Genomic DNA, 13,573 nt, shown 5'->3' with positions numbered 1-13,573 from the left:
CAGAAAAGAGAATTAGTGATCTAGAAGATCAAATGATGGAGAATAAAGAAGCTGAGAAAGAGAGAAATAAACAACTACTGGACCACAAGGGGAGAATTCAAGAGATAAGTGATACCATAAGATGAAACAATATTAGAATAATTGGGATACCAGAAGAAAAAGAAAGAGAGAGAGGGGCAGAAGAAATATTGGAGCAAATTTCCCTAATTTGGCAAGGGGAACAAACATCAAAATCCAGGAGGCACAAAGAATCCCCCCTCAAAATCAATAAAAATAGGTCCACACCCCATCATGTAATAGTAAAACTTACAAGTCTCAGAGACAAAGAGAAAATCCTGAAAGTAGCCCAGGACAAGAGGTCTATAACATACAATGGTAGAAATATTAGATTGGCAGCAGACCTATTCACAGAGACCTTGCCGGCCAGAAAGGACTGGCATGATGCATTCAGAGCACTAAATGAGGAAACTATGCAGCCAAGAATACTATATCCAGCTAGGCTACCATTGAAAATAGAAGGAGAGATAAAAATCTTCCAGGACAAACAAAAGCTAAAAGAATTTGCAAACACCAAACCAGTCCTACAGGAAATATTGAAAGAGGTCCTCTAAGCAAATAGAGAACCTAGAAGTAACAGACCAGAAAGGAACAGAAACAATATACAGTAACAGTCACCTTACAGGCAATACAATGGCACTAAATTCATATCTTTTAGTAGTTACCCTGAATGTAAATGAGCTAAATGCCCCAATCAAAAGACAGGGGGTATCAGAATGGATCAAAAAACAAGACCCATTGATATGCTGTCTGCAAAAAACTCTTTTTAGACCCAAAGACACATCCAGATTTAAAGTGAGGGGGTGGAAAACAATTTACCATGCTAATGGACATCAAAAGAAAGCTGGGTGGCAATCCTTATATCAGATCAATTAGATTTTAAGCCAAAGACTATAATAAGAGATAAAGAAGGACACTATATCATACTTAACAGGTCTGTCCAACAAGAAGATCTAACAATTTTAAATATCTATGCCCCTAACATGGGAGCAGCCAATTATATAAGCCACTTAATAACAAAATTAAAGAAACACATCAACAATAATACAATAATAGTAGGGGACTTTAACCCAAATACATGGAGGCTAAACAGCATCCTACTAAAGAATGAATGAGTCAGCCAGGAAATTAAAGAAGAATTGAGGGCGCCTGGGTGGCTTAACCTGGTGGGTTAAGCCACTGCCTTCGGCTCAGGTCATGATCTCGGGGTCCTGGGATCGAGTCCCGCATCAGGCTCTCTGCTCAGCAGGGAGCCTGCTTCCTCCTCTCTCTCTCTGCCTGCCTCTCTGTCTACTTGTGATCTCTCTCTGTCAAATAAATAAACAAAATCTTTAAAAAAAAAAAAAAAGAAGAATTGAAAAAAATCATGGAAACAACTGATAATAAAACACAATGGTTCAAAATCCGTGGGACACAGCAAAGGCAGTCCTGAGAGCAAAATATATAGTGATACAAGCCTTTCTCAAGAAACAAGAAAGGTCTCAAGTACACAACCTAACCCTACACCTAAAGGAGCTGGAGAAATAACAGCAAAGAAAGCCCAAACCTAGCAGGAGAAGAGAAATAATAAAGATCAGAGCAGAAATCAATGAAATAGAAACCAAAAAAATAGTAGAACAAATCAATGAAACTAGGAGCTGGTTCTTTGAAAGAATTAATAAGATTGATAAACCCCTGGCCAGACTTATCAAAAAGAAAAGAGAAAGGACCCAAATAAATAAAATCATGAATGAAAGAGGAGAGATCACAACCAACACCAAAGAAATACAAACAATTATAAGAACTATTATGAGCAACTACATGCCAGCAAATTTGACAAACTGGAAGACATGGATGCATTCCAAGAGAAGTATAAACTATCAAAACTGAACCAGGAAGAAATAGAAAACCTGAACAGACCCATAACCAGTAAGGAGATTGAAGAAGTCATCAAAAATCTCCCCCCCTCCCAAAAAAAAGAAAGAAAAGAGAAAAGAGAAAAGAGAGAGAAAGAAAGAAAGAAAGAAAGAAAGAAAGAAAGAAAGAAAGAAAGAAAGAGAAAGAAAGAAAGAAATCTTCCAACAAACAAGAACCCAAGGCCAGATGGCTTCCCAGGGGAATTCTACCGAACATTTAAAGAAGAATTAATAGTTATTCTCCTGAAACTCTTTCCAAACATAGAAATGGAAGGGAAACTTCCAAACTGTTTTTTATGAGGCCAGCATTACTTTGATCCCAAAACCAGACAAAGACCCCATCAAAAAGAATTACAGGCCAATACCCTCGATGAACAGGGACACAAAATACTGGCCAATAGGATCCAACAATACATTAAGGATTAAAAGGATTTTTCACCAGGGATTTATTCCTGGGCTTTAAGGTTGGCTCAACATCCACAATAAATCAATGTGAAACAATACATTAATAAAAGAAAGAACAAGAGCCATTTGATACTCTCAAGATGCTGAAAAAGCATTTGACAAAGTACAGCAACCTTTCTTGATCAAAACTCTTCAAAGTGTTGGGACAGAGGATACATATCTCAATATCACAAAAGCCATCAATGAAAAACCCATCCTCAATGGAGAATATCATCCTCAATGGGGAAAAACTGAGAGCTTTCCTCTAAGGTCAGGAATATGGCAGGGCTGTCCACTATCACCACTGTCATTCAACATAGTACTAGAAGTCCTAGCCTCGGCAATCTGAAAACAAAAAGAAATAAAATGCAGGGGCACCTGGGTGGCTCAGTGGGTTAAAGCCTCTGCCTTCGGCTCAGGTCATGATCCCAGGGTCCTGGGATCGAGCCCCACATCGGGCTATCTGCTCAGCCAGGAGCCTGCTTCCTCCTCTATCTCTCTGCCTGCTTCTCTGACTACTTGTGATCTCTGTCTGTCAAATAAATAAATAAAATCTTAAAAAAAAAAAAGAAAGAAAATGCATCTGAATCAGTAAAGAAGTCAAACTCTCACTCTTTACAGATGATATGATACTTTATGGGAAAACCCAGAAGACTCCACTCAAAAACTGCTATAACTCATACAGGAATTCAGTAAAGTGTCAGGATATAAAACCAATGCACAGAAGTCAGTTTCATTTCTATATACCACAAACAAGACAGAAGAAAGAGAAATTAGGGAGTCAATCCCATTTACAATTACATCCAAAACCATAAGATACTTAGGAATAAACCTAACCAAAGAGGCAAAGAATTTGTACTCAGAAAACTACAAAGTACTTATGAAAGAAATTGAAGAAGACACAAAGAAATGGAAAAACATTCCATGCTCATGGATTGGAAGAAAAAAATATTGTGAATATATGAATAATATGAATATGTGAAAAATATTGTGAATATATTCACAAAAATATTGTGAATAAAGAAATCTACACATTTAATGCAATCCCTATCAAAATACCATCAAATTTTTTCAAAGAAATGGAACAAATAATCCTAAAATTTATATGAAACCAGAAAAGACCCCAAATAGCCAGAGGAATGTTGAAAAAGAAAACCAAAACTGGTGGTATCACAATTCCAGACTTCAAGCTCTATTACAAAGCTGTAATCATCAAGATAGTATGGTACAAGCACAAAAACAGACACATAGATGAATGGAACAGAATAGAGAGCCCAGAAATGGACCCTCAACTCTATGGTCAACTAATCTTCGACAAAGCAGGAAAGAATGTCCAATGGAAAAAAGACAGTCTCTTCAACAAATAGTTTTGAGAAATTTGGACAGCATTATGCAGAAGAATAAAACTGAACCATTTCCTTACACCACACACAAAAATAGACTCAAAATGGATGAAAGACCTCAATGTGAGACAGGAATCCATCAAAATTCTTGAGAACACAGGCAGCAACCTCTTCAACCTCAGCTGCAATTTCTTCCTAGAAACATCGCCAAAGGCAAGGGAAGCAAGGGCAAAGATGAACTATTGGGACTTCATCAAGATCAAAAGCTTTTGTACAGCAAAGGAAACAGTTAACAAAACCAAAAGACAACCAACAGAATGGGAGAAGATATTTGCAAATGACATATCAGATAAAGGGGTAACATTCAAAATCTATAAAGAACTTATCAAACTCAACACCCAAAGAACAAATAACCCAATCAAGAAATGGGCAGAAGACATGAATAGACATTTCTGCAAAGAAGATATCTAATTGGCCAACAGACACATGAAAAAGTACGCAACATTACTTGGCATCAGGGAAATACAAATCAAAACCACAATGAGATACCACCTCACACCAGTTCAGAATGGCTAAAATTAACAAGTCAGGAAACGACAGATGCTGGCAAGGATGTGGAGAAAGGGGAACCTTCCTACACTGTTGGTGGGAATGTGAGCTGGTGCTGCCACTCTGGAAAACAGCATGAAGGTTCCTCAAAAAGTTGAAAATAGAGCTACTCTATGCCCCAGCAATCACGCTACTGGGTATTTACCCTAAAGATATAAATGTAGTGATCTGAAGGGGCACATGCACCCAAATGTTTATAGTAGCAACGCCCACAATAGCCAAACTATGGAAAGAAACTAGATGTCCATCCACAGATGAAGGGATAAAGAAGATGTGATATATATATATATATATATATATATATATATATATATATATATATAATAGAATACTATGCAGCCATCAAAAAAGGAAACCTTGGCATTTGCAACAACATGGATGGAACTAGAGGGTATTATGCTGAGCGAAATAAGTCAATCAGAGAAAGATAATTATCATATGATCTCTCTCATATGAGGAATTTGAGAGGGGGGGTGGGGGGTTGTGGGGGGTAGGGAGGGAAAAAATGAAACAAGATGGGACTGGGGAGGAAGACAAACCATAAGTGACTCTTAATCTCAGGAAACAAACTGAGGGTTGCTGGGGGATTGGGGGGGTAGGGATAGAGTGGCTGGGTCATGGACATTGGGGAGGGTAAGTGCTATGGTGAGTGCTGTGAATTGTGTAAGACTGATGATTCACAGACCTATACCCCTGAAACAAATAATACATTATATGTTCATTTAAAAAAAAAAAAAAAGCTGTTTGGATTGGATAGTTTATCACTTGCAAACCAAGAGTCTTAAACAGATAAGACCAGAAGTGGACAGTCGAGCAATGGACTGCTTTGTGGCCAGCAAAGCCCACAAGCACTTGAAATGTGCCCTTTCTTTGTGCCTCAGTGGCACAAAGACACTGTCCTATTAATCCTTGTTACAAGGAGTCAAAGTAGACCTCAGAATCCCGGAGTGATCATTTTGTGCAATTAGACTGAGAGCAGCTTGAGGGTAGGTCTTACCCACCTATTTGCCAGGAGCTAACTCGGGGCACGATGCACACAAAGGTGCTTCCTACACTCTTGAACGAGAGGCCTCTGATCTGAGTTTCTCAAGTGAGCATGGTTGCTACAAGCAGGTGAACAGGTGGTGGAATGCACAGAAAATGTAGCCTGTCAGAAAGTTTCACAGCACTGGGGCCTGGCATTAGCAAGAGACCAGCACTGAGTGCTGAGAGCTCAGGGTGAGAATAATGAAGTCCCTGAGCCTGGCAGAAGACCTCATTTTCTGCACAGAGGCCTCTGCATGAAGACCCACCAGAGAGTTCATCAGAAAGGAAAGACCCTGGGGCACCTGGGTGGCTTAAGTGGGTTAAGCCTCTGCTTTCTGCTCAGGTCGTGATCTCAGGGTCCTGGGATCGAGTCCCACATCGGGCTCTCTGCTTGGCAGGGAGCCTGCTTCCCTCTCTCTCTCTGCCTGCCTCTCTGCCTACTTGTGCTCTCTCTCTCTCTGTCAAATAAATAAATAAAATCTTGAAAGAAAGAAAGAGAGAGAGAAAGGAAGGAAGGAAGGAAAGGCCTGGAGGCTTCTTGGACTGTGGCAGGCTGCACACTACCTTAATCATGGGATGTCACCATCAACGCTGGTGTAATGGGCATGCTCAATGACAGGCAGTATGATGAACTTGTACAGAGCATGGCTTTGGACTCAGACTGGGCTCCTTCACTTCCTAGCCTAGCCTTGAGAGAGCCACCTAACCACTTAGAGCCTCATTTCCCCATGTGCAGAATACGATTTAAGAAGGGTACTTACCTTCAATAACCATTGTGAGAATTTGCTGAGAAAATGCATGTAAAGGGCTTTAATCTAGTGCCTGGGACAGAAGTAAGTGATCAATAAACACTACACACACACACACACACACACATTTTTTTTTTAATCCAAGAGGCAGTATCACATGTGTGAAGACACAAATGCTAAAATGTTGCATATGCCTTCAGAGGGAACTCAGTATCCTGTGGCCTCTGGAGACCTGTCTTAAACTTCTGAAGGCACTCTTGCAGATGACAGCTCCTTCTCCCATTTGCCCTTGTTTTGACATTTGCAGCTTCTGCCTTCCCAGAGGGCCTCCCACAATGACCTTTCTCAATTAGCTCTACCACTGAAGCAGTCCTCCTTGAAACCTTGGCCTTCCCCCCTCGTTGGATCTGAGCTAAAGGAGATTCAGGGACGGTTCCCAGAGGAAACACACAGAAACAACCTTCTGGGACCTCCCCACCTCCCGTATGTCACCTCGCCCTTCCAAAAAGCCACAGGAACGTGTTTGAGAAAAGTTAAGCTGTTTTATTTCACAGGATAGCTCCACGTCAAACCAGCAGGCACCATCAGAATACGCAACAGAGGATCCAATCAGACACTCTATAGGACGGGCGTTTGGTTGTTAAGGTAGAGAAACGATATCCGGAAGAAGGTGACACTTATCATCACGTGGGGACAGGCAACCAGCAATTTCCTAGGGTTGTTTTTTGTTTGTTTTTTGTTTTTTGTTTTTTTCCTGACACAGTCTGGGGAGGAAGGAAACCAAAGGAAACTAAATTGACCAGCCACTCTGAAGCAATCAGAACCAAATCTATTGCCAAACCGTGTAAACAGTCACACTGCCCAGAACTAGAGTCTGAGCCGAAACTCTAGCCAGAATCTACTTCCGTCTAAGGGAGGCAAAGTGCACTCTGGTTGCTCTGGTTCAAGGAACAGCTTTGTTATTTGCCTGGGACAGTTCACACAGGAAGGTGGTGTTGGCAAGGGGCAGCGGTGGTCATTCGGCCAGTCCCAGAGGATGGGAGAGCGGGATGCTGGCAAGACCGACCTCAGAGAAGCCAGGAGGAGTCCGACACAACAGCGAAGTCCCTTCTCTCAGCTCCCACAGGGCAGCTTTGGGTATGTGGGGAATTCTCTACACGGCTGCTCCGAGGAGAGGAGCCCCCAGAGAACCGGGGAAGTTGACATGAAACATCAGCATTAGCTCTGCATAGCAGAAAGTCAGCTAAGCAACACCTCGCTCACCCCCTCCTGCCCTGTCCTCCCCGCCCGTCCTCCCAAGGCCAGCGGGGGGGCCCCCTGCGATGGTTGTGAGCCAGCCACTCTTCTTTCTGGGATTCTCAGGAGAATGAGGCATTTGCTCAAGTGTGGAACCATCTGGATGTGTGAAAAGTTAGGAATAGAAAGACTGAGAGGAAGAACCATCACATTAGTCCTTGTGGTTTTCCATCAGCCGAGTACGTGTGCTGAGTGCCAAGGAGCCACCAGGCCACAGGAAGTCCTCTGCATTCATGCCTCCTGAATGAGAAAGAAATATATCCAACAAGGCACTCCAAGGGACTTCAACAGAGAGGCTGGCCCCACATAAGGCTCTTCCCCACATTGGCTCCCCTTCGTGTACCACAACCCAGTTCTGAAGTGTTAATAAGGCAGATCTCTGAGCTGCTGGTTCCAGCCGGGAGCCAAATGCTGGCTCTGATTCCCTGCGTCTCTTCCCACTTGGATTTCTTCGTTGAATAGAAACCTTTCATCCCTTGGGAATCCATTTCTCTCCTGCCCCTTGGCCTGGTGACCTCAGAGAAAAGACTCCCAAGTCTAATTCCCAAGCTTACAATTCCCTCCAGTTGTGCGCTCTGTCCGGGGTTCAAAAGGCGCTTCAAGGTGAGAAATCGTTAGCACTGAAAACAAGGAAAGGCAAGAATTTTTCATAGAATCCCACAGCTCAGAGCAGCTTTTTAAGAGGAAAGGGGAATAAAGGGAGAGAGGGAGAGTGGGATAGGAAGCACTGCTTGTTCTCAATTTTATCGGAGAAAGGTCTTTAGCGGTGGCTGGGCCCCAAGGCCCAGGAAACTAGACCAGGAATGAATTGTCTTTGGTCAGTTTTAAATGAACATCTTGCTGGTTCATTCCTAAAATAGACTAAACATCAGTTACACATAAAGACAGAAAGCTTGACCTCAGGGTAAGTTGAAGGTTAAGAAAAGAAATCATTCCGTGAAGAAAAAAAAAATAAAATGCCCGTTATCAACGAACTGATCAGTATAGCTCTCAGTAATGGCGATGAACAAGTAGGTAAACACCACTCCCCCTTGTACAATTGGTTATATTGAGGACTACTAACTAGGTTACTACATTTCCCCCACACTCACTGTACAGTTAGGTTTCTGGTATTTGTTTTTTACATTGATCTATCTACTAGGTGCAAAGATTTGGTGAGTGGCATTGGCTATAATTTAATCATAGCCTTTTTAAAAATTACAGTTTCACATTTTAACAGTTACTTTCCAGCATTTAAGCAAATACAGCAATATATAGTGGACTAACACAGGCAGGAGTCAAGAAGAGAATGCCAGTGCTCCGTGACCATGAATGGGACCGGGTTGCGCGTGGAGGGTGGCAGAGACATGCATAGTGCCGAATGAGGAAGTGGGGGGTGGGCGTGGTGCATGAAAGGATTTTTCCATTTGGTTCTGTGTCAAGAATCGGATCTGGGGCTGGATGAATGGGGTGTGAGCTTCCCTAAATGTGAACTCATCAGCCATTTCCCAATGGAAAAATAGGTGCTCAAAGAAAACAGCTAAGGCTCTGCCTTTAGGTCATTTGGTTAAGGGCAGATCCATTTTCAGGAAGGAAAAGATGCAGTCAATTCATAGGAAAAGCCACATGGTCTGACTGGTGTTCTGTATATCGAGCAACAGATTCGTCAACTCAAATTTTCTCTTTTCATCTTGTAGTCATGGCAGAGAATGTGACATTTTGCACAGGAGGCTACTGCATTAAGGTGCGGGAGTATCTCTGGGGTAGAAATGAGAAGCCTGTGTCCTGGTTGGACAGCATAGCGTCCTTGCAAGGAAGTGCCTGACACGGCCCTCACTCCCGGCCATCCATTAAATCTTGGGCACGTCACAGCACATCCCAAGGCCTTGCTTTCTTTGCTAAGCTATAAAATGGGGATGTCATCATCTGCTCAAAGATGGAGGGGCTCCTAACTGGTTCTGAGGCTCTTTCATTTCCCGGAGCTCAAACAGAACGATTGGTTTTAGGCTAAACAAGGAGGTCGAGTTTGTCACTGATCTCTCTCTGACACTCTTTTTGTGCCCTTTCTCGACTTTTCCACTGAATGTGCAAACTGCCAATCCCTCCGACAAAATGTAATGGCTTACCACTCCCACACACCCAGGTAGTAGTGACTTAATAGGTCCCTCCCCCTGGGGTGTATTTACCTTTTTATGGAGGACCAGAGGAGAGGGCAAAACTTAATCCAGTGGGGTGAAATGGTCATGACAGAATTTCAAGCATCAATAAGTGGTATCTCTGTAGGGCTGTGCTGTAGGGCTCCTATGAAACTGTTAGGAAAATTCCACCACCCCGTTCTCAAATGCCATTAGGAGACTTCAAAAGGAAGGTCCTGGATGGGTTTTGATCTAAAAGGCTTACCTTACTAATGATAATGAAAAGAGCAATCATGTTGGCACAGTGCTTTCCAGCTTAGAGCTTTGCTCCTTTACATTTTACCTTTATTGCCTTCATTTTCTGGAGCAGGAAACTGGGGCTCAATGAGGTGGAGTGACATGTCCATAGTCCCACAGCTCCTATGGGGTGGGGAATGAGACTCAAAACACAGGACTTCTGATTCCAAACCACAGCCATGGAGACGCCACTCAGAGGCCTCAGGAAAAAGAAAGGAAGCTTGAGAACAATAAGGAGGAGACCCTTGGCTTGGCATGAGGGGATGAATAAAAGTGGTCCCCATAGGATCTGACCTGTATGTGTTCCGTTAGCCAGAAACAGCCTATCTCTGGAAAACAAAGAGATCAAAAGAGGAAGTAAAATGGAACAAGAGTGATCCAGAAGGCCTTTTCCCAGGTGAGAAGCAGAAGTCTCCTCCTCATTCCTAAAAGTCACTCACCTTGGTTCTATCACCATATTTTGTGATTACATTAAATGCTCTGGAGGTGGTGGTAGGGAGTGGGGAGCAGCGGTTGGGAAGGGAAGGGGAGAGAGGGAAGCCATTTCACCTGCATAAACTCAACCAGAGTGTTTTCTGGGTCAGAAAGGACGGCCCCTCTCGGGCCCCTGCTGGCAGGCTCCTGCGCCTCACACAGGAGGGCACCAGCCAAAGTAGGTCACAGACTGATTTTAAATTAAAATGATATGACTGAAAGCCTCCTTGCCTGTTTAGTTCCAGATCTGACACAATATAATTAGTAGAAAGAAGAAAAGAAAAATTAAATATTTTGAAAACGGTATAAGTTAAACCTATATAGTTACCACAGGTTTATTCCTACAGCGTGTCTAGGTTTTGAAGTGTTTCACACCACTGTTTTTGTTTTTTCTTTTTCCCAACCACACAGAACACTGTGCTACGACGGGGCTTAGGTTCTCACTATCCCCTTTATCTACGTACAAACACAAGGATGTTGTGGTCAGGGGCTATCTCACCAACACCCTCCCGTGCCTTCGGGGGTACAGTTGGCCCTCGGCCTCTGGGTGGAAAGGCAGGGTCTCTGGGGTGGACAGGGGGGTTCTGTGAAGGGTTCCCCACCTCTAGGAGCAGCCTGCTTGGGGTACTGCCTGTCCCCACCCTTCCGTTAGGGGCAGACTGTTCTGGAAGGCCACAACTTCTGGAGACAGTGGGAGACTATTTTTGTGTGTTTTTCTGCAAGTTAGTGGTGTATTGCTTCGTTCGCAGTCACTGAGGCCTCTAAATTCTCCCAGAAAGGTCCTTGCAAGTCCCACCAAGTAACTCAGCGGGAGGTGTTTGGTGGCATGGGTCTGAGGTAAATCTAAGTTTCATAAAAAGAAAAAAGGAGATCCTATATACATTTAGTCATGTGTCCAGATCTAGTATATGTATATAGATGCATAAATATATATATATACACACACCTACAGACACATACATACATGTATGTGTGTATATATGCACACATATATATACACACATATTTATGTATGCAGAGAGAACGTCGAGAGAATAATTTTCCAGTGACCATATGCGGGGAAGCCATCGGCCATTTTGCCCCAAGCTCAGGAGATGCTCTCGGGGGGCCTCTTGCTCCTGCAGCCCACTGGATGCCTGCTTACACACGGGAGGTCTGTGGGATTCACATGGCTGAACGTGAGCTGTGGCCAGCATCTGGGCCTCAGCTCTGCACAGACGCGCTTCCAGGCGACCTTCTGGTCCCTGCTGGACAAGGCCAGGAGCCCCGGGAAGGCCGCCGAAGTCAGAGAGGCCAGCCTCAGCCATGGCGGGCCACGCACGGCGGGCCAGGGTGGTGCCGCCCCGTCCTGTAGGTCACATGGTACCCGACTTGTCTGCTGAGCTGTTGGGGAACATTTTCTCGGTGGGCGTGACAGCCGGGCTGCCCACACCTGAGCTGCTGCTGCTGCTGGAGCGATGCTGCACCACTGGCCGCACGGGCCGCATGGGAGGCGGGCGCAGCTGCGCGCCGGCCAGACGGGCAGACAGGGCCGGCTTGAAGGTGGTCATCATCTCGGTGGATGAGCTGCTGCTGCGGCGCATGGCGGCGTCTGGGTCGCGGATGACGATGGTGTGCAGGGGGCTGGCGGGCTCTGAGCTGATGGGGCCTGGTGGGTTCTTCAGGGGCTCCAGGGTGTCCAGCACCACATCTGGCGCCTGCTTGACTGTGTTCTGTCTCTCGAGCTCCCGCAACTCGTGCAGAGCCGTGCTCATGGTCTTCTCGATGTCCTGCCGAGGGAAAGAGCTCTGGTCAGCACAGAGGCTGGAGGCCTGGGCACCAGACCAGCTGCTAATCGGCCTATGGGCTTCTTAGGGTGGTGTCCCCATACACGAGCCTCGTGGCTGGGATGGAGGTGAAACCTCCAGGGTGTCCTACGACCAACTGAGGGAATCCGTGTGGGCATCACCTGCGCACTTGCCAGCACAGGCAGCAGACTGCAATGAGGGCAGGTGAGACTACTGGTAGGCTCTGGAGTCAGACAGACACGGGTTCCAACCCTGGCTCTGCTTCTTCCTTGCTAGGTGACTTTGGGCAAGTTAGCTCACCTTTCTGAGCCTCAGAATCCTCATTTGTGAGTACAGATCATGATAACACGACCTCAGGGGGCTGATGAGTATGTTACATGAAACAGTCCCTGTGAAGAGGTTGGCATGGCTCCTGACGGTAAGCACACATTATCAATGATAATAGCAGTAACAGTGGTAATGACAGAGCACCAATCCAAGCCCTTCCTTTTTGCAGCTCATTTAATCCTCACACTTATAAGGTAGGAACTACCATTACGCTCATTTTACACATGAGAAAATTGAAGCTCCGCCTGGTTGAGCAACTTGCTCAAGGTTACACAGCTAGTTAGTAACATACCAAGTCTCAACTTAGAGCCCAGGTCCCTAACCATTATTGTTATTTAAAAAAAAATTTATTTATTTGAGTAATCTCTGCCCCCAGTATGGGGCTTGAACTCAACCCTGAGATCAAGAGTTGCACACACTTCCAACTGAGCCCGCAAAGCACCCTACAATTATTATTTTTTTAAATATCCTCACCCATTGAAAAATTCATTGGTGGTTATATATTAGAATATCCCACAATGTTCACTCCAGAATAATGCAACTGTCACATTCTTCTCTGTATCGTAATCAGAAAAGTTTGCTTTTTTCAAAAATGTAAATTTTAAAAAGCAACAAAACCTCTCCCACCTATCTATGTAATTCCTGGAGAGTAAAAGCTCACCAGAATGAGAGCACTTTGAATGACACAGAGACCCACTGAGGCAGTCCAGAACCTGGGCCCGGTGGGGCTGCCTGGTGGACTGGGCTCATCACTCCACCTTCCCAGGGCTTCTGTTCCTCCTTGAGCCAGGAGGGGGCGCTGCAGCCAGAAGTCAGCTTTCAAAACAGGAGCTCTGAGCTAGGGCAAAGGGCCTGGATTTTTTTTAGCAGGAAGACCCCTCTGCCATTTGCTGGCTGTGTAACCTTGGACAAGTCTCAGGCTCTGTGCACCAGGCTTTGCTTCTCTGCTGAAACCTTCACTTCCTGTGAAGATGGGATGAGATAATGGATGGGATGGAACTTTGTGAACTGCCTGGCAGTGGTTCCACATTCCCTTTAGCCAGATATCTTGGCTCACACAGCTGTTGCAGGGATGCCTCCACACAAATAGGGCACAGCCCAATCGACCTGGCTGCTGAGGGGACAACAGGGAATATTACTTAAAACCACTGCAGG

General features: G+C 44.7%; 1 protein-coding gene across 4 annotated transcripts in view; it reads right to left on the bottom strand.

Annotated features, from left to right (window-relative positions):
• Positions 1-6,852: 6,852 nt before the first annotated feature.
• SRGAP3 (SLIT-ROBO Rho GTPase activating protein 3) overlaps positions 6,853-13,573 on the bottom strand; it is a 264,685-nt gene continuing 257,964 nt past the window's right edge. For 3 of the 4 annotated variants that reach the window (XM_047746053.1, XM_047746018.1, XM_047746028.1), the window contains one exon: positions 6,853-12,073. In XM_047746053.1, coding sequence (XP_047602009.1) covers positions 11,660-12,073 — 414 coding nt within the window. In that variant the 3' untranslated portion in view covers positions 6,853-11,659. The remainder of the gene's footprint in view (positions 12,074-13,573) is intronic. The other variant, XM_047746038.1, reaches the window with a different exon arrangement.

Source organism: Lutra lutra, chromosome 1 (assembly GCF_902655055.1).
Source record: "Lutra lutra chromosome 1, mLutLut1.2, whole genome shotgun sequence".
NCBI classification, from domain to species: Eukaryota; Metazoa; Chordata; class Mammalia; order Carnivora; family Mustelidae; genus Lutra; species Lutra lutra.
This window is presented reverse-complemented; position numbering and strand designations above follow the sequence as displayed.